Raw genomic sequence first — 21,338 nt, forward strand, 5'->3', positions numbered from 1 at the left:
AAGATTTGCGTTTAGGTCATTTTAATTTTTTTCTTATTATGTAGGTATACAGTGAGGTTAAGAGATCAGTTTGGGTGAAATTTCCTGAAATTATTTTGAAAGAGTTGAGTTAAAGAATAGAGGTTATATAACATATTTAGGAGATTAAGTTTGATTAGTAAAATGGATTGGAAACCTTAGTGTACTTATTTTAGTCTTAGACTCATCAATTGAAAATGGATTTACTTGTCTGTCTTCTTGTTCAGTTTTCATTCTTCAAAGCAGAAATCCAGCATCCCGTGTCTGGCCAAAGCTCTGCTGGGCATGAACCGGTCTAACCTCATTGCCCCCGCCTAATCCCTCTGATGTCTTCTCACTGCTCTCAGTATAAAAGCCAAAACCTGACCACAGCCCACAGAGCCCCCATGTCTGGACGCTGCCTGCTGCCCGTCCTCGTGTAGCATGACTCGCTGCTTCCGCTCTGGCCCGCGGGCTTCCTTTTGGCCCTGCGTACTTCCCATGCACCCTGCCCCACAACACCTCTGCGCTCTCTTCATCCCCTTTCCCCGGGGACTCTCGGTTCTAGTTCACGGGGCTCACTCCATCAGCTGCTTCTGCATGAGCAGGTCAGATCCCCTTCTCTGCTCCCTCAGACCTGGGCATGTCTCCTTCATGTGCGTATGTCATTATTGGATCACTGTCTTCCTTTTCCTTTGGACAGTAAACTCCCTGAAAGTAGTGGCTGTGTCTCTCTCTTTTTCTAGGCTGTTCCCAGCAGAGGACATGTCCCAGTATGTGTTGTATGAATGAATATCTAGATGTATAAATGAGTGAGCTGTGGTAACACACTGCGCCACTGTGCTTATCGCAGTTACTGCTACTTCCTGTCATTGTAGGCATGTTCTGTTCCCTGTTCTAGATTCCAGGGGCTTGTCTGTTGCATTTTCTTGTGCCCCACAGGGCCTCTTTGCCTGTGGTAAACATTCTATCAGTAAAATACTAGTTGAATGAATGAAATGACAACAGCTAATTAAAGCAAAGAATTCTTTCAATACCTAGAATTTTTCAGGAAAAAGATTTTAATATCCATTTTAGATGTCAAGATTTATACCAGTTCTTGGGACTTGTGGTTTAAATCAATTACTGACAAGGTAGCTTAGTTTTAGGACTAAAACTTCATAGGAAATCGGTTGGAGTGCTGGCAGCTACTGTCTTTTTTTTCTCCTGAAAATGTTTCTGGCTTTTATCATTTTTCTTTCTACATAGACACTAATTTGCAAAACTGTTAACTATGGCAATAAGAATTTTCATGTCAGATCTATAAAGCTTTCACTTAGAAGTTAAATAACTTGTTTATTCCCATTCAAAACTCCTTAGAGACTAATTGATTTAAACTTGATCCAATGTTTTTATAATCCTATGTTGGTTAAATTTTTCTTTTGCTCAGCTATAGATTCTTGGGTTTAAATCAATAGTTTCTTTTAAATAAAAAATGACCTAGAGAAGAGAAGATACATTTTAATTTCTACTGAAATTGATTAAAAAGACATTTGATAAAGAAAAGTTACATATAGTGTAACTTAAATTTTCTAGAAGTGTTTTAATTGTCAACTAAGGCTTTAAAGTCTAAAATATTGATGGTAAAAACTGAGGTGGAGAGACACTCTGGGCAGGAGGGTATTTTAATGGGAAGCCTGAGCCTGTCGGAGCCTCACTGGAGTAATCCTGGGTGACTAAATAGAAGTGAGTCCTGCTCTCCAGTGTCCTGTGAGAATGAGGCCTGGAGCGATGTGCAGGTGCCCAGCAGAGGACGTTGGCTACGCGAGGTTTACCGTCACCCATGGTAATGATACTCGGAGTGGTCAACAGAAATGAAACAAGAATTGTCTCTTTGGCATTGACCCTTGATTTTTTTCCTTGACTCTTGCTCTCACCATTGTCCCGCTGGCGACTGGTATAGTGAAGGGGGCCTTGAGCTGGACTTAGAAACACTGGAGCGTTTGAGCGTTGCAGTTGTGTCATTTTACCTCGGATACCAGTTCTTTACACATAAGGACAGGAAGTTAGGAGAGACCATGAAAACCTCAAGTGCTCACGGGGCTCAGGAGAGAGCTAGCCTGAGGGAGGCTGGGCAGGGCAGGTGCTTCAGTTAGGCGACCAGAGGACCTGTGGTGACTGACGATAACCGTAGCCCACCTAGAAAGCACAGCTCGGCGCCAGCTGATGGTTTCCACGTGGGAATGTGAAGGACCCAGCGTGACTTGAATTCCCAGTGTTTTGGGTTAAAACAGTTAACAGTTTGGAGGAGTTTTGTTGTTGTCATTGTGGATGCTTTTAATGCGAAATCTCCTGGATTTTTTTTTTTTTTCTATTATTGAGAGTTGCCTGAAAACAGACAACTTTTTAATGCCATGCAGCCTTCCCAAAACATCTCTATAAGTACAGCGGGCCCACAGACCGCCAGGGTCCAGCTCTGCGCTGTGATTGTGCCTCCAAGTCCTCAGGTGCAGCGCATTTTCACCCTTTTTCCCTCTGGCGCTTTACTCCACTCATCTCCCCCTCCCCACAGTAGTTTTCTCTCTTTTATTTATACTGCATTTGCTTATTAAATTAATAGATGAAGTTCAACAGGCTTTATCAAGTTCTCCCCATGTCGGGGCATACTGAATAAACAAAAGTGACTAAGAAACACTCTCTTACTGTCTTATAGAACAGTAAGTTTTGATGTCAGTGAAATGGAAACATTTGGTATTTAGGGGCCAGATAACCTTATTGAGCTTAATGAAGGGCACCAAGGAGCCCGGCAAGAAGTTTGACTTCTGAATGCAATGGAGATGGAATGCAATGGAGATGATCTCAACTTGGTGTAATTTGGATCAGAATGTGCTTCAAACTATTTTAATTTCACGCATGCTGCAAGGAGAAAACTAGACTTGTATAGTCTGAATCCTTCCAACCAACAAGAAACCAAATAATGTTTATAGCAGTATATTAGTTGCTACAAACAAGGCTGGGGAATTCATTTATAGCTCGAACACTTAAACATGTTTACTTTGGGTTTATCATAAGGGTTACAGTGAAAAGATTACTTGTCTAGGAGACTCATCAAAATAATGGTAGTTCAACAGTTAAATATCTTGTTGAGCCCCCTATTGCTGTAAATATGTTAAGAGAGTGTGGATGGTGGAGCCTTCTGTGAGAGGGCCCCACCTGGCCAGCTTCCCACCGTTTTATTGTTCATGGTGCTCTTCAGGAACTGACCCCCACTCTTCTATAAACTTCCCTTCCTTATCTTGCTTAGGCCTGTAAATAGGACAGTTCTTGAATTCTCAGGGTCCTTATATTCATCACATTGTTTCCTTAAACGAGACTTTTCATGAACATGTTTTTGTGTCTGAATCCTGTGGGAGTTTTTTAATGCAAAACTAGTTAAAAGGGTAAGGCTTATACTTTTGATTCCAAAGGGCATTTAGTTTCTTCTAGAAAGTTGGGAGGGTGTCTGGGGTGGCAGTTCTCAGCACAGGTCCACAGGGCAGTGTGGGACTGGCTACATGAGATTCACCTGGAAGGGAGTGGCATTTAAGCTTCGCCTTTCCAGGGACCCACCCCTGCCTAGGGATCTCTGCTTTTTATTTTTATTTTTTTAATATGTTTTTATTGATTTTAGAGAGGAAGGGAGGAGAGAGATAGAAACATCAGTGATGAGAGTCAGTGGTCATTGATCGGCTGCCTCCCCCTCACCCCCCACTGGGGATCGAGCCCGCAACCCGGGCATGTGCCCTGATTGGGAATCGAACTGTGGCCTCCTGGTCCATAGGTCAACACTTAACCACGAGCCATGCCAGCCGGGCAGAATTTATGAGTTTTAAAAGCTCTCAAGTCATTCTGATGTATGATTAATTTGGGGGAAGCGCTGAGGGTTAAGTGAACTGATTTGGGTTTGGAGGAAAGGTAAATATGCACATTACTGCTTCTAAGATACAGATAATCCATCCAGAAGTACATCACATCACTACAGGGTCCAGGGATTTTTCCAAGAGCATAGAACAAAGCCAGAGAGCTTTTTCTGAATGTTTCCGGACCTAGAATGGACTTAATGTCTCCCGAATCTGATAAGGCAGGTGTTTTCCTTTCTGTCAGAATCTTTTATCTCTATTACTCAAAAGTGATTTTGTCAGCAATCCTGACCTGGACTACAAAGTTCTTTGATCATGGAGTACATTTAAAGTGTCTTATTGAAAATGTTCCCTCTCTATTTATGTTCTTCTACAAGCTGCATTAAATTTCAGTATCATTGGAGAATATTATTTTATATGCTTTATTTAATCTCTCCTTTAAAAAATGTGGAATGGATACATTCTTTACAACTCTTTCAGACCTCATATTTTTTGTCAGTATCATAATACTGCATGTCCCTCTGCTGCCTTTAAACATGTTTTTTCTCTCTCCCAGGTCTAAGTTGTAATGACATCTGCAGTTTGCTACTGACACAGTGTTTGTCACGCTTCACTAGCACCCTCTGTCCAATGCTAATCTGACATTCTGAATTTTAAGCTCTGTTTCTTCTATAAATCCTATCTTTTCACACAGATAAGTAGCCAAGCCTTTCATTTGAAAAAAACGATGTAACATCAGGAGATATCAGTGAAATAGCCATTTTAAACAGTAAGACACAAAGTTAAATTTACCTCAGATGTCACTGGTGAACAAAAGACCTTTCTATATAAATTATTTTCTCTCCTTAGTGCTTTTCTGTCTGCTTTTATACCTTAGGCATCATTGGTTAAGGTTCTGCTTAGTCATTGATTTCATTGTGTGCCATCCATCCTATGTATGTCCCCAGCCCTAGCAGACTTATTTAATGTTAGAACATGCTGATGAAATGCTTGTTTACTGGTATACACCATAGCAAAGACTGAAATATTTTAAAATTATACTGAATAATTGTGTGTCATATAAATGTGTGATAACTATTGTATAACATACATAACAGTTCCTGTTTGGGGAATAAAGTAGAATGAAGCAATTGGCAATGATTTACCCCATTTAAAGAAAACAGATGATCTAGATAAGCTGCCTGTGTTATTTAAAAACTTTTTTATTTTTAGAGTTTTTAAATCCTGTCACTGGGTAACATTTAGGAAACGTAGCTTCAGATCAACACATGGCTTTTGACCTAGTTAAGTGTATAAATGAAATCATGAGACTATGGGGGGTAAAACCTGAAGGGAAGGAGATAACATTTGATGATGCGCAAGATACATGAACATCCCAATCCATCTACTTTGAGTTTTGTGGTAGGTTGAGAAAGAGTTTCTGTAAAAAGTTATACCTTGTCCTAAAATGTCTGTGGAAAACATTGTCAGGATTTTTAGTGTTAAAGCAACGGAAAAAGAGATTTCTAACAAGGTAAGTGGGCATTAGTTGTTTTCTTGCATTGCTTAGAACTGAACATGGTAATCTGCTATGCATTTTCTACAACACTTATTTATAAAATATGATAAAATAAAAGTATTTATATATTTTTATATTTCTTTTCTATTTAAATCCTGTTAGGTAATTCAGCTAATGTCGTGAGAACTGCAAATATGTAACTCTTAAGAATTTTTATTTTTTTCTTGATAGGAAAAAGAAAAGCCAGTCAGCTATCCTTCCCTCCTTAGCCACATAACTTCTTCTTTCCTGAATCACCCTGTCTTTACAATGACAGAAAAGAGGCCCGTGCCCACCCTTCAGCTGCTCGGTGAATTCTCCCCGTTACTGTCATCTTTGCCTTGTGACATTCATCTGCTTAATCTGAGGACAATACAATCAAAGGTATATTTCAAAATCTATTTATAAAAAAGTATTCTTTGTAATATACCTGATATAAGGGGATGGGAAGACAAAAAAATAAATTTTACTGTGCTTCAAGAAATGACTAAGAGGGCTTCACCTTTAGGCAGAAGTATTATGCCTTTCATTTGGGTGTTGCTCTATAGCAGCGATTTTCAACCAGTGTGCTGCAGGAATGTTTAAAACGTGCAATACCTGATTATTTAGTCAGGAGCACTAACCTCCTTTCCCTTAGATTGTCACATAAAAAATGACAACAGCCAACACAATAGCCGTCTGGTGGGAATGAATCAAAATTATACCTATTTTTTTGGGTCAGATTGGCAAAAAGGATAACATTTTTTTGTGTGCCGAAGAATTTTAGTAAGTTCATATGTGCCATGAGATGAAAAATATGTGCCATGAGATGAAAAAGGCTGAAAATCGCTGCTCTACAGTTTAAAGCATTCCCCAATACTAATTTATTTTCTTTTCAGAAAAGTTGTATGTGGTGAGTAGGTCAGGGAATAACATCTTTCTTCCTTTTCTGGATAGGAAACTAAAGCTGTCCTGAGGTCACATAATTTGTAGGTGGTAGAACCAGGCCTTAAGATTGGCTGTCCTGGCATTTTCCATTCATTTCTCCTTGTCAGCCAGTCTTTCTGGGAGTTCGAGAAGTAGAGAGCATAGCATTTAATTATTTCTGTATCAGAGGCTTTGTATGTTTGTATCTTTCTCCTGAAAATCACTGCAACCCAAACCTTTGCATTGAGAAACCAACTATTTAAGAGAAGTAGAAAAATATACTAAAGAAAAAGCAAGGGCAGATTTTATTAGGTATGGAATTTTATTCAGTTAGACTGCCGTAGTGTACATATACACCTACTGTTAAAGTCAGAAATTGCATTTGAAAAGAATAAAGATTAGATACTTAACATCATTTTTATGGTTTATGGAGCTGTTCTGATATTGTGAGTTGATATACACATCCAGCTGGAAATAGTAAGTGGTTATGGATTCTGTGGGAAATATAATAAATATGAAAAGAAGAGAATGTTCATGTTCGAAGACAATGTAAGAGGTGAAAAATGTTTAGTTTAAGAACAAACCACTAAAGTAAACCAAATAAAGTAAGGATAAATGCCTACAAATTTGGACAATTAGAGCTTCTAAAATTATATGTCCAAGATAAAGAACTTATGCCAGACTATATAGGAAAATATACATGGCTTATAATAATGAATACAAGTGAATGCCAGAGGCCTGTGTGCCTGCCTATCTTTACGTGTCACGGGCTGTTTGAGTGAGTGAACGTGCAGGCTTTACTTCATGCCTGCCAGGTACCAGTTGCTGCGAAAGGCACTAGGGACATAGTCAAGAGCTCCTGCCTTTCTGGAGCTTAGATTCTAGTGGGAGGGGAAAAATAAGGAAGAAAAAATAAGAGAAACATGTAATATGTTCAATGGTGATAGGGTTATGGAGGGAAAAAGGAAGGGATGGCAATTCGAGAAGGCAATGCAAGTTTGAATAGGGTGGCTGGAGAGGGCCTCAGAAACCGTGATAATGAGAAAAACTACGAAGGAGGTCAGGGGACAGGAGACTCGGCGCAGAGTTACGAGGGTAGCGTGGCCCGGCCGAGCTAGGGGCAGGCGTGGAGGCCGGAAAGCCGACGGTGCGGTCAGAGTGGGAGCTCCGGGGGCGGGGCCCTTCGATTCCTCACCGTGTCCTCGGGCCTGGGACGGTGCCTGCGAGAATAGGGGCTCAGTAACCGTCTGTTGAACGTGTGACTCTTGTGAGTGTTCTTTCCGGGATTCTGCTGTAGTTCTTGTGGGTCTACTTTTTGACTCATGGAAAGAACACATCAGAGATGGATAGTTTCCCTGAGGTAACCTGTCATTCATTCACGCACTAATGGGAATAAAAGGACGGAGCCCAGAGCCTCCCATTGCCACCGCTGAGCATAGATGGTAGACGACGTTACCAGCCTGAGGGGCCCGAGGACTTCCGGGCCACAGCATGGCTACTTTTTCTTGCTACTAGAGGACTCCTTCCCAAAATGGTTTGACGATGATTGTTTTTGGAAGCAACTCCAGCTGACTAGAATGAGTAGATTACCCTGTACAGTCCAAGGCTGGCCTTTGTTTTCCAGATCACCTCTTTTTAGTGATCACCTGCTCCTTTATTCTACCTGCTGTTGGCTACCTTCCTGTCTTACAAATCTAAGATGAGAAACCTCATTGCCTACCAAATTGTCTCAACCCTTGAGCATTCAGGCCCTCTGCAGTCTGGCCTCCACTCACTCACCACCCGGCTGCCCATTGCTCTTCTCACCTTTGGACAGGTGTGCCCCCTTCACTACCTGCTGGCTGAGTGACCGCTTACTCAGCCACCATTTATAAAATGGGGTCCACATCAGATATGCCTGCTTCATTTCTTTTGTGAGAAACAAATGAAATAATGCTGTGAAAAGCCTTTCAGAAGCAGAAGTGCTTTGTAAACATACGATGTTATCCTGGTGATGCTACATACAGCATGTGCCAACTCAGGTGCAAACTAGGGTTTTAGCAGAGGGAATAGAAAGCAGTTTACAGTGTAGCTGTTTGACCAGAAGAATAAAGACTGAAATGTAAAAGCCTAGTGATAACTGCTGTGCTGGCACATGACCAGAGCCGAGTACTTGGGAGTGTTTTGCACTATCATACTAATTGTTGCCAGTTTTTATATTAGCCTTTGACTCTTAGCAAATATTTCTAATGGTTGTTTAAGCTCTCCAGTAATCCGAGGAGATTGATTGGTCCATTCAAAATCACTTCTTTAAAGAATTGTTCTCTGTCCCCTAACCCCTGATAGTGGGAACATAATCATTGAAGAAAGCTCATAGTAAGTACTGATTTGAAGAAAGCTTGGTACCTAAAATATGTCAAAGGTAATTCCATGGTTATACTAAAAGAAAAATACAAATGGCTCAATAAATTCAGAAGCCTGACCTATACATTTGGGATGGTGTTCCTGTTTTTGTGTGCTGTCAGCTCCAAACATGTAATAATGAGTTGTTCATTTGGAGATTACAATGCATTTTTCCTACTGAAATACAAATAAGATTGATCTTTGAACAATGCAGAGGTTAGGTATGCCAACCGCCCATGAAGTAAAAAATCCGTGTGTAACCTAAATTGGCCCTCCACATATGCGGATTCCCAACTGCCAGTTGATCCTTGAACAGTGCAGGTGTGAACTATGCAAGTGAATCAGGCTGAGAGGGTTAATTGAAAAAAATCTGTATGTAAGTGAACCCATGCAGTTCAGACCCATGTTGTTCAAGATCGATTATATAAGGTCAGCCTACAGGTTGGGTTCCAAGCAGGATCAGAGTTCTACATGGCTTGTATCTGAGTAAGTATTTTCTTTACCACCACCTCATAGCATTTCCACAGTAAATCCATCTGAGGACCACCTTGGATTGATAAGGGCACATCTCTCTTCCTCCCTGACCTCCTTCAGCAGCAGCATGATGAAGACATACCTGCTTCCCCATCCCCTCGGCTACTGTCTAAAGGTTCTTCAGTTCTGCACCTCAGTTGGTCTCCCTTATTTTCATGGAGAAAGGAGTTACGGGCTCAAGCAACAGTCAGGCGTAGTGGGGGCGGGCTGCAGGTGTGCTAACTCACTGAGGTGGTTCAGCTTCAACTACCAGTCCTCGGAGTCGGTGTGTCCAGATCACACCAGGGAAATTTTAGAAAAAGAGACTTTTACAAATTTCTCCATCTCTGAGATTCTGATTGTGTAGGTCTGGAGAGCTTAGGACTTAGTAATTCTTTTTTTTTTTTTTAAATATATCTTTATTGATTTCAGAGAGAGGAAAGGAGAGGGACAGAGAGAGCTAGAAACATCAATGATGACAGAGTCATTGATCGGCTGCAGCCTGAAACTTGGGCATGTGCCCTGACCGAGAATCAAACCCTGATCGCCTGGATCCTAGGTCGACGCTTAACCCATGCCCGGCTGGGCAGGACTTAGTAATTCTTTAAAACTCTCAGATTGGGAAACTAAGGGCTAGAGATATTAAATGATTAATGATAAAATGATTAAAATAAAACTACCCTGCAATAAATGGTAGAATGAGGACCCACCCCCCTGGCCTGAATCTGAGTGCTGTATGTTGCCCCAGAGGGTAATATTTGACTTTTTTTTAAAGTTACTAAATCTCTTCCTCAAAGTCTAGTTTTTCAGGAATTGTTCCATATTGGCAATAAGTTTATGGTTTTATATAAGCCTATCTTTTCTAATTTATGTATCTTTTTAGAAAAAACTCATTATATGTCATGTATGTGTAGTCAGATGAAGAAGAGAAGGTCATCCCTTGACATCCTGCCTCACAGCATGCTGTGTGTCCAGCATGTTCTAGCCACTGTTTGAAAATTTAACTATTAGTCTTCTCATCCAGTAGGCCAGACCTCCAGCTCTCTTCTCTTTATCACTGCCTTCTCTTGCCCTATCAAGAGCTTGAGATATTAAAAAAGGAAGTTTCTGTAAAAGTCTGAAAACTGGGAAACAGGAGCACCACTCAAGTGCACTAAACAGGAAAGCCATGTCATCAGGACAGGGTAACGATTAAGGGAGAAAGAAGTCTTGGTACAGAAGATGCTGGAAAAATCTCATGGGAGGAAGGGTCACGGGTCAAGATTCTTTAGGCTAGAATTACAGGTGCAGCTTGGAATGCTGACATTCCTGGGACTAGAAAGAGCTGGCAGAGCTGTTGAGCTGGACCTCACAGAACCGGTCTGCCTCGAACGACGATATGTGATTCAACTATTGTTTTTATTAGCTTAAAAGTGGATTATTTCCACTGCTTTTATGTTCAGCTGTATTTTTATTTATATATGTATATATTTATGTCTATACCTTTATATATATCTATATGTTTAACTCTGTTCTCTGTGGAATTTCTTTTGATTTGTGCTTAACTGTTTCTTGCAAATGGTTAACCAATCATTTCAACATCAGGACCACCCATTGAATAAGATTGTCTCTCCTGACTTATTTACACCACCTCCTTCTTATAAGAGGCAGTTGTAAGTTTTTACTTTATTTTGCTTTTCTTATAAGAGTTGATTGGTACTTTATTGATCTCCCTGGCTCCTGGAAAGGTGAAAATTATGGGGGGGGAAATCTCTTTGTTGTACATATCTAAGAACTACCATTCACCTTCCTTTTTCTGTCATGTTATCTTGTTGATCAAACAAGATAACTGTTATTGGACGTTTTAATGAGTACCCTGGAAAATGAATTTCTACTGGTTATTTCCTGTCTCAGGACTTATAACGCAGTGTGCAATTTTCTAACCTCTCTAGCTGTCAGAATGCACTGAAATATGAGTGTTGTTAGACATTTTCAAAGCATCTGAGTGGGCTGGAGAAATTTCTCCACCAGGTGTTTAGACATGCCTTCATCTATATACGCCTTCCACATCCTGTGAGGAGGGTGGGGTCACGTTCCTCTCGGGGAATGGGTCAAATTTATTGCCCCTCTCATCCTCAGAAAAAAAAAAAGTGTGCACATACATTTACTGGCATTTTCAGGAGTTCACTGATTTGTGAGCCTCACGTTACTAATAAGCAAATTAAGTTTCTTCTGGTGGGAGCCAGAAGTAGTGTAACTCTACATTTGGATCCCTCGTTCACCTTAGTAAAGGAGTATTTGCCTATATTCTTAGGAAAGACTGTCAAATGAATGTGTAATTTTCAGAATGACCTTAAATTCTGTTTAAAATAGGACGGATGGATGGGTAGGTTGTGGGTGGTTAGAAATCACAGTTTCTAAAGTTTGCTTTCTGAATTGATATATTTTTTGATAAATCATGGTTTTACTCTGCTGGGTCTATTGATTAAATCTTCCCTGTTAGCAGCCTCAAAGCAGAGGGTGATCTTTAGTTTATAGCCTTTCATTATGTTATGTCAAAAATGGTCCTCCTTTTTCCCCTCCTGTGAGCACCGATTCATAGCTGAAGCAGAGGCAGGAGAATGAAGCTGTTAGAAGCACACACTTTGGAGTCAGACTGCTGGGTTTGAGTGCACCCCCTCCACTTGCCGTCTGGGTGACATAGAGCAAGTCACTTAATTCTCTGAATCCCAGTTTTCTCGTTCATAGCGTGGCAATACAGAGCCCGCCTTAGAGATGCTCAGAGGATTAAATGAAGTGATGTTTGTAAAGCATGTAGAACCGCAGCAGGCAGGGGGGAAGCACTGAGTGCTCAGCAAATAAAGGTTCTCAATTGTGATAGTTACACGAGCAGTTGTGATTGTTACGAATAATGAAGTAACAATACCGGCACATTTTTTATAAATTAGAGTAAGTTGAAGTTTATTGCCAAAGTAAATCTTGATGCTGTTTGACTTGTATTCCTTATATACTTTATTAATAATTCCTCAGATTTTTCAAAACAACATACCTAACATTGTCTCTATGCTAGGCATTAGGCTGACTGCTTTACATGTGTGTTATTTAGCTCTCACAACAACAGTGTACCACGTCTTATAGGAGAAGAAACTGACTGGCCTAGAGATGGTAGGTAACTTTTCGAGGTCACTACCAGTAAATGGTGGTGCTGGGAGGCACAGCTCCATGTCTCTGACTCCAGGTCCCTACCCAGAACTTTATACTGCCTCTTGCATGGGGACTAAAGGGGCAAGATAGTGTAGAAACTGTTGGGGAATATGCTGCCTTATTTATTTCTCTTGTCCCATGGAAGGATACACCCACCAACCATATATGGGAAAATATCGTGAAGGGCCAATGTAGAGTCATTAGAGATAATTGCTTTCTAAATATGAGAGAGAATGCTCTGTGATAGGGATGTTCCTGTACATTGAAATATAGTAATACAAACTTGTATACCACCTCAACTGCTTCAGAGGTTGTTGTGAGATGAAATGAGTTAATACATGAAAGGCATTCTACACAGAGTCTGGCACACAGCAGGTGCTCAGTAAGTGTTAGCTGCAGTCACTGTTACTGTCGCTGTGGTTGGCCCTCGATCCTCAAAGGGCTGTTCACAAGTCTTACCTAGTTCCTGGAATTTTCAGAGGTTAAATAATATATGCAGAGTCACCTAACTGATTCGTGGTGGAACCAGCCTTTGCCTTTGGTCCAGCTTTCTCTCAGCCTGATGACTTTGTTCTGCAAGTAGACCCCCATCCCCCACACTCCACCCAGGTGCTGGAGAAGCCTCACAGGCCCGCTTAGTCTTGGAGCTTCATGTTGGTTTATCCCCTGAAATAAGCTCTGTAATGGATTTTCCCTGTGGGACTGGAACATCAAGCCTTCTGGTAGGGAGCCAGCTGCAGTTGTGATCTGAACTATTTTACAAAGACATTTAGTTTGTAGCTCACCTAGCACAGTGCCATGCGCAGTTTGAAAATTTGTGGATTTTCTTTTCCATACTCTCCCCTTCTTTTCTGAGGTCCAGATATTACTTATATGTTAATGAATGTAAAAACAGGTCTTTTAAAATCTTTTCTTCTCCTGGAGCACACAGTATGGCTACATGGTATTTTCAGCGGGTTAACCCACACTGTGACTCCATGAAGGAGGGAGACATGCGTGAGGTCCATTTTACTGGAGATGAGGAAACTGGTGCTTAGGAAGATTGAATGACCATTCCAAGGTTTCACAACTGGCATGTGCCAGAGTTCTCTTTGTTACTCTCCTGGAGCTCTTATAATTATTATAAATGATGGGTTTTCATATGTGCTGTTTTCGTGCTATTTTGAGACTATGAAATTTATAGAAATTTTATTAGGAATCTTGATTTAAACTTCCTATATGTAGCATGTGGTCCTGCAATGACTCAGAATTCCTTAAATGACTTTTTGTCTCCCTTCAAACAAAATCTTAGCAGTACCACTACAAAATACCAGTGTGAAATATTATAAAACAGGTTATTCCAGCCAAGAATCTGTGGTGAGGACAGCTTTAAATTGTTCAGGCACATTAAAATCAAATCAGTGGTAGGAATGCTGGCAGCTAGTCAGAAAAATGTCTCTATAGCACATTAAAAAATCTTAGCCCCTTGTGAGGATCATCAAGAACTTGGGCATATATGTGTCTGTGGCTACAGAAGAGAAAAGGGATCATCTTCATCCCAGTGTCAGAGCTAGGAAGCACATGACTCTACTTGAGAATAACTGCACATTTCTTTCATTTTTCCAACGAGTTTTAATTCATTTTGCTTATTATCATAGGCATGTTCCCATTTTAGGAAGCATAAAATTTATTACGATAATTGTAATTTAAAATATTCAAAGACCTGAACTGCTCGTGGCATTATTACTTAAATGGATGCAAGAAATTTTACTGCAAGAAGTGTAATTTTACTGTAATACAGGCATACCTCGGAGGTTTGGTTGCAGGCCACCACAATGAAGTGACTATCACAATAAAGCAAATCGTGAATTTTTGGTTTCCCAGTGCATACAAAAATTATGCTTGTACTATACTGTAGCCTATTAAATGTGCAGTAGCTTATTTCTAAAAAAAAATGCACAAAGCTTAATTAAAAAATACTTTATCACTAAAACAATGCTAACCAATATCTGACCCTTCAGTGAGTCATAATCTTTCTGTTGGTGGAGGATCTTGCCCCCTAATAACATCAAAGATCACCGATCACAGATTACCGCAGCAAATATGAGAATGAAAAAGTTTGAAATATTGTGAGGATTACCAAAATGTGACACAAAGACACGAAGTGAGCAAAGGCTGTCGGAAAATGACATCAATTGACTCACTTGACGCAGAGTAGCCACAGACCTTCAATTTGTAAAAAACAGTATCTGCGAAGCACAGTCAAGTAAAGCGTGATGAAACAAAGTATGCCTGTACTGAGCCCTGTGGTTGATGTGCCATGTTTAGTATTTTTCTTTTTACCTGCACAGGAAGAATAGCTTCTATAATGTGGATTTAAATGACACATCAGGCTAATAAATGTGGTTGGCCTAGCAAGTGATAAGCATAACTAATTCAAATGTCTTTTATATAAAAATAATGAACCAATATTTTAAAGATTAAAAATGTTAATGCAATTGGCAAAAGTTAGTATTCACTACAGAAGCATATTTCAGTTTTAAGATGGAGGGTACATCATCATTCAGTGACCAGATAAAGGACTGACTTCAGGTACACATTCAAAAATCTTATCCCCGAGTGAGGACCATTGTGAACTTTATTCACCTGAGGTACACGTTAAAAGTAAGTGAAAATGAAATGCTTTGGTTTAAGAAAATTGACAACACAGTATGTAATATGTGGCCAAAAGGAAAACCAAGCCCTCGAGGACCGAGGAACCCGAGGCATGAAATGACTTAGTAAGGAGCCTGGGGTGCGACAGCGCTGCCTGCTGGGGGGCGGGGGGGGAGAAGGGGGCAGGCTCCAGGCGCGGGGAACCTGGGGGAAATGCGCTTGCCTGGCTTGGGCTCTAAAGAAAATGAGCCTTTGCGCTTTGGGGATGCTGACATCAAGACAGTGAAGTGCGCAGTAGTGACGGTATTTGCTTTAATGTCACTGTGGCATGTTGGTATCCGCTCATTTGCAGAAAGATGACAAGTATTCCGACGAGGCGGCCTTGATTCTCCACAGGAAGGGGTTCGACTGCCTCTTCCCCAGCAAAGACACTGGGCTGCTCTGTTCCACTACCCAGGGAAAGGTGAGTGGAAAACTTGTTGTTTGTCAAGTTAGTGTGCTTTCAGATCCTCACTTTCTAAAGCAACAATCCTGACAATAAGATGATGTTTCATTGCCTCTTCATTGATTTGTTACCCTCAGCTGCAAATTAGCTCAAGTTTCTGCATCTTAAGAGAGCGCTTTCTCAACCTTCAGTCTCCTCTCCTTGTCAACATAAAAATGCATAGCTGGAACATGTGTACATTTGAAGACAATGCTCTCATTGATTCGTAGGCCTTCCATTTCCAACCTAATATTCAAATTACCACACACCCATATTTTCCCCTTTCTTGGATATACTCATGTATGATCTAGTTCAGGGATGGCAAACCCAAGCCCTGCGGTGGCCAAGACAAGTTTTATAATCACTTAAAGTGAATTGAGTAACAGTAGGGAAGTGACAGGGAGCAATGAAATTGTAGCCAGTAGGACAATTCAACCACCGCCCCCAAGGCAACTATACTTAGCTCCCATCAGTTGTTTCCCTGTGGAAACAAGCTGGCTTCGATCTTCTGATGAAGCCAGATTGGCATGTGAGTCCACACGGCAAAGGCCAAACAGACCCTGAGGCTGACCACTGCTTGCTAACTGCCCACTTTTTATTTCTCTTCAAGTTGTTCTTGCTGATAGTTCCTTCAGTCCTCCCCTTGGAAGAAAACAAACCTCCAGTCTTCTGCTTGTGTCTCTGAGTAGCTCAGAGAACACAGTTGGGCGGGTTGTAGCACACAGGCAGGTCTGTCCCACCCGGCAGCTCAGCTGACCCAGCTCTTCTCCAAAACCTCATACATACACTGTAGACCTAGCTCAACAGATTCAGTTTCAAACCCTACAAATTAGCATGTACACAGGATCTGAAAAGAAGCGAAATACGGTAGGAGACCTAAATCTACGTAGATAAACTTCGTTTCTTTTACTTCACCAGTCGTGGAGTTGGCGCTAAGGAAGTATTGATATCTTTATTTCTCTTTATTTTGTTATATTTGTACCTCCTCCGACCTTACTATTGATCTGAGTATACTTGGTTGTGAGCATTTGTATTCGAACATTAAGGCTTTGAGTCTTAAAGGTGCTATAGGATCCAGAGAGACATATTCGTGCAACCTCCCCACCCTGTAAATGGAACTCACTGACATGAGGAGCCTTCCTTGCAGGCGTGTGTCCTCTGTCAGCTCTGTTGGAACAGGAAAAATGGTTGGGAGCCACGTGTGTTGACGTAAATGTTGACTGAAAGAGGACAGGGGTGTTTTTAAAGCTTCTTGGCCCATAGATGTCCCTGTTTTTTAATTGAAAAAGTGGCCCCCGCACATACTAAGTTCTCAGGCAGTACAGAAAAGGAATGCAGTGTAAGTTGCCCTCTCCTGCCTACTATTGTCCTTGTCTGTCCCCAGGGATGGTGTGTATGTTGAAGCCTGCAGAGGTGTATTTAATCTCCCTTCCCTCATTATTATACTTCAAATGAACGCCAGACATACTGTTTTGCTAAGTCTCATACTATTTGGCATTGATTATAGAGAGCTGTGTGACTGATATTCCTCCAGGGTTGATCAGAGTTCATCTAAATATGCACTTTTTATCCTTTACTTTTCAGATATTGGTACATAAACTTTTTAACAAGTTTACCGTTGCACGCCTCATACCTTCATCGTTATCCTTGATGCACTCACCTCCAGATGCCCGCAACATAAGTGAGATCAACTTGAAGCCCATGGAAATCAGCACATTTCGAATCCAGCTGAGGTAAACCTGGCTTTCAGATTTGGATTGCGAAGCATTGGCTTTTGTACACTTCTTGGTTTTACGTGCAATAAAGAAGCACATTATTTTAGCTTCTGGCTACTGTGAGAACATGAATTCTGTGATTTTTTTTTTTTTGAACCATTACAGTAAGAAAAAAAAAGCCATGCTATAAACCAGTTTGGTTTTTTTTGTTGTTGTGGTTTTAAGTTTCTTCCATCAAGTACCACCATCGGTATGAATTGATGCAACAAACAAAGAAATGTCTAAAGACAACCTCACAGCAGATTGTATCTCAGGTTAAATATTCACTAATTCTGTCTGCATTGGAGGTTGTAAAGAGATTCTTATGAGTATTCATGTTGCCAATCCTGCGTTAATTTTACAAAAAATGCCCACTTCTACCAAAATGGAATAAGACGCTGGTGGGTCATAGCTAATGGCCAAAATAGTTGCAATCATTCATACATGTTAGAAAATGTTCATGTGTTGAAATACGTGGAAAAGTGCAATCCATCAGCCCTGATGATATAGTTGATTTTCACACCTTTTTCTAATGTATCACTTGACCCCTCCCTTCCTACCCTTTGTAAAGTATTTCCAGAAATAGCAGATTCTGAGTCATTCAATAGTAGAAAAAGAGGCCTATTTTCATTACTTGACAATGTGAGATGGGTGCAGTTTATTCCAGTGTCACTGAAAGAGAAGAAGCAATTCCATAGGTACCATAACCTATTTTAGGTACCACAAGGTGTCTTTTTACACAGCTCATTTGAATACAGATGTTCTGAGAAGGGGTTTCTATTTTAAAAATACCATATCAAAATAAATGTGCCTTATTTTTTTATAAGTCTTGTTAAATCTTTTAGTGTCCATGTTACCATTTGGGGAAGGGGGGAGGTTGGGGCAGGGAGAGGGCATGGGTACTTTCTATGACATAAATTATAAAATTTTTGCCTGATGATGCTGGCCACATTCTGATCTGTTTCATTAAATTTGTGGTGATAACACTCTAAACATTTTGACTATTTGAATGTACTGAGATCTCAGAAAACAAAACAAGAGAAAAAATATTGTTGATTAAAATATGCTGCTGCCAAGGAGACTGCAACTTGAAGCAAGGATTGTGTGATGTGCAAAGTACACACCGTTTCCACTTCAGAGGCGTTAAGGACACTGAAGAGAGAATGCTTTAAAACAGACCCTGTTTGGAAACCCAATTGTATGTAGCTCACCGTGATTCATCCTATTAAAGTATATGTCTGTTCAGTGAATTCCAAGCTTTTGTATGTGTGCGCTAACCTCAAAGCGAAGCTCTAAGCCCATGTGCCATTACAATACTTTTGATAAAATTTATTTGCGATCATTGTTAACTTGACATTAAAATAAAAGCAACATTAGCAACATTTTAGAATATTGTTTTAATATAGAAAGGATGTTTGAATATGCAAACTTTTGAAAGTTCTCTTTATGTTAACTAATAGGTGATTACCTGACTTTAAACCTCCATTTACCTCCTGTTACTCCAACTTCTTTTTAGAGAAATTAAAACCTAATTTCTGTTTCACCATGTAGTCTGATTATTATCTTGATTTTTAATCAAGATGCAGCTCCTAAGGTCATTGTTAAGTTATGTTAAATTCATGAACTTCTTTCGCCTTTAATAATTAAGGAAACAATACTGGTGTTGATAAAGATATTAAAAGGGAGTAGTTTCATGCAATAAACATGTACTGTAAGTTTCCTTCCTCATTTGGGAGGGATAAACACCTAAAAAAAGAAACAAACACTTCCCTTTTGTGGATGTCTGCAGTTCTTAGTATTGTCAGAAGCAAATTCCAGGAATAAATCAGTATTTCCATTGCGTCTTAAATGTAAAACCTTCCTGTGGGCATTCACTGTGTTCTGTGGTTAATCATCTGGGAATTCTGATCAGTTGAAGTAAAAAATCTTGATGCAATAACAGTGGTTTTGCCACTTCTGGTCTGTCCCATGCCAGTCGGATCTTACTCAGTGTGTTGCCACCAACTGCTCACAGGTAAAGCAGAATCTCTTTAACAAGCAAGTTTCTGCTTTTTATCTTTAGAATAAAGTATCAGGGAAATGAAGAGGGGATGCTTTTGCTTTGGGCTGTGGTCAAGAACTGATTAAATCATTCAGTGTCTCTGTACACTTCAGTTGTGATCTCGGTGGCATATTTGTGTGCCTAGGTTTTATTACAGTTATTACAACACATGACGTTCAGTTGACCAATAGTTCATTACTGTCTCCTATCCTTTTTTTTTTTTTAATTTTAATTTGCGATTTTAACTGCAGTGTCTGAGGACTCAGCGTCTTTGTTTCCTACAAATACTGACTAAAATAAAATGCTGTAAAGTGTGTGGTAAAACATTGTAATTACCTTCCAATGTCTTTGTTGTACTTGTGCCGAAATGTTTTCACATTCTTTTGTTTGGAAGGAAATCTTTGCTTTCGTTTTGATTATGTTGCTTACCTTGGAATCAATAGGTTTTGATATTTTCTCTTGGAAGATTTTATATCTTTTTGGGAAAATGTAATATAAGATCTCTAATAAAAGATAAATCTTATCGTGTACATGGCCCTCTAGAGTGTTCTTAAATCTTATTTTGTACACTAAGTATATTAAAACATTTTGTCGGGTCGGGTGGAGTATCTAGGGCCTGTTTGTTCCTTTGTGAATGAATTGCTCCTTCTTTAGCCCAGTTCTAGTTAGAAAAGATTGTTTTTGAGAGCAAGTGGCAGATGGGGTGGTGAGTTTCAGATCTGGGTTTGGGATAACCTTTGAGATTAGAATCTAGGAACCTTCCCGACAACGCAGTGCCCGTGGGTCCTTCTGAGTCACTTCGGAGCAGACTGTAGTGAGAGTCCACACATCCCAGGAGAGACATGAAGAGGAGAGTGAACCCACACGCGACGCTGAGAAGGGCCGTGTGAGCTGACCCAGAGGCGAGGGGGCGGAAGGCTGGGGTCTGGAGGCACTGCAGCGGCCCCTGGCCCAGACCAGACGGGCACACAGCTCGGGGGCTCTGGAGAGTTCCTGCAAAGCTAGGGGACCAGGGCGGGTGAAGGATGGATATCCTAGAGGTGTGTGCGGGCTAGCCAGGCAAGGACCCAGGGCATGCTCACTAGGAACGTGCTGCCCGTTTGGGGTGACATGTAGTAAAGAGATTAATCAATTTGTAATCTATGTATGCCCAACTGTAAAAATCCAGAAAAATGTTAATACAAGTTGCACCAGCAGATAATGAAAATTACCTTTGGCTCCATAATATTTGATTATCAACATGTCAAAATAATTTGAATATTAAAACTGTAAAGAAAATTTTAATTCAGGTGGGCATATGTTCACATGCCTGACCTGTGATAAGAAACCAGCTACGGGGGGTTGTGAGTCACTGGTTAAAGGGCTGGTTCAGAGGAGAGTGAGGGAGATCTCGGGAGGCCGAGCTGCTACCATGATCAAAGCAGAGCACAGACGGCTGAGGAGAGACTGTAAGGGACAAGGTGCCTGCAGCACACACTGGCTTATGCAAGCAGAAATAGGAAATTTATAGTCCCCAGTAACGAACGTTCAAGGGTAGATAGCACTCCGAGTACAGCTGTAGCCAAGTGTGAGATGTCGTCATCCAGGGCTTGTCTTGCCCTCTTGATTTTGCTTTCCTCTGAGCTGTTCTCATTCTGCATATTTCATGGCAAGAGGGCTACCAGCAGACCCATATTTGCATCCAGCCAGCTTAGTGACTCCAGGGGAAGAAGAGCACCTTTATCTAATTTTTTCAGCAAATGTCCTGGGATTGATGTCTCTGGCTGTCATCTGGCTTATGCTAATGACAGGCTAAAGATAGAGTTAAGTTCAAGTAAACCACATGGAAAAAATGAGCAAGAAATAGCCCTCCCCTCACACTGCCTCCCCCCATAGAGGAAGGGATTCTACAACCAGAGAGAAGGGAGTTAAATTCTAGGATACTTTGGATATTAGGTAGGCAAAATACAGTAGAAATATGTTGCAGAGAAAAACTAAATGTGTGGGTTTAAAGGAAGCAGCATACCCAGTTTCTGTTTCAGGAGAGGTA

At 40.6% G+C, this 21,338-nt stretch overlaps 1 protein-coding gene across 2 annotated transcripts in view; it reads left to right on the forward strand.

Annotated features, from left to right (window-relative positions):
* MAN2A1 (mannosidase alpha class 2A member 1) overlaps positions 1 to 19,839 on the forward strand; it is a 144,109-nt gene extending 124,270 nt beyond the window's left edge. Inside the window, exons 20-22 of one of the 2 annotated variants that reach the window (XM_087815483.1) lie at positions 5,605 to 5,796; positions 15,383 to 15,493; positions 17,099 to 19,839. In XM_087815483.1, the coding sequence (XP_087671609.1) occupies positions 5,605 to 5,796; positions 15,383 to 15,493; positions 17,099 to 17,251 (456 nt within the window). In that variant the 3' untranslated portion in view covers positions 17,252 to 19,839. Of the gene's footprint in view, positions 1 to 5,604; positions 5,797 to 15,382; positions 15,494 to 17,098 lie in introns of those variants that run through there. The other variant, XM_087815484.1, reaches the window with a different exon arrangement.
* Positions 19,840 to 21,338: the final 1,499 nt, after the last annotated feature.

This window comes from Miniopterus natalensis, chromosome 3 (assembly GCF_054644295.1).
Source record: "Miniopterus natalensis isolate mMinNat1 chromosome 3, mMinNat1.hap1, whole genome shotgun sequence".
Lineage (NCBI taxonomy): Eukaryota > Metazoa > Chordata > Mammalia > Chiroptera > Miniopteridae > Miniopterus > Miniopterus natalensis.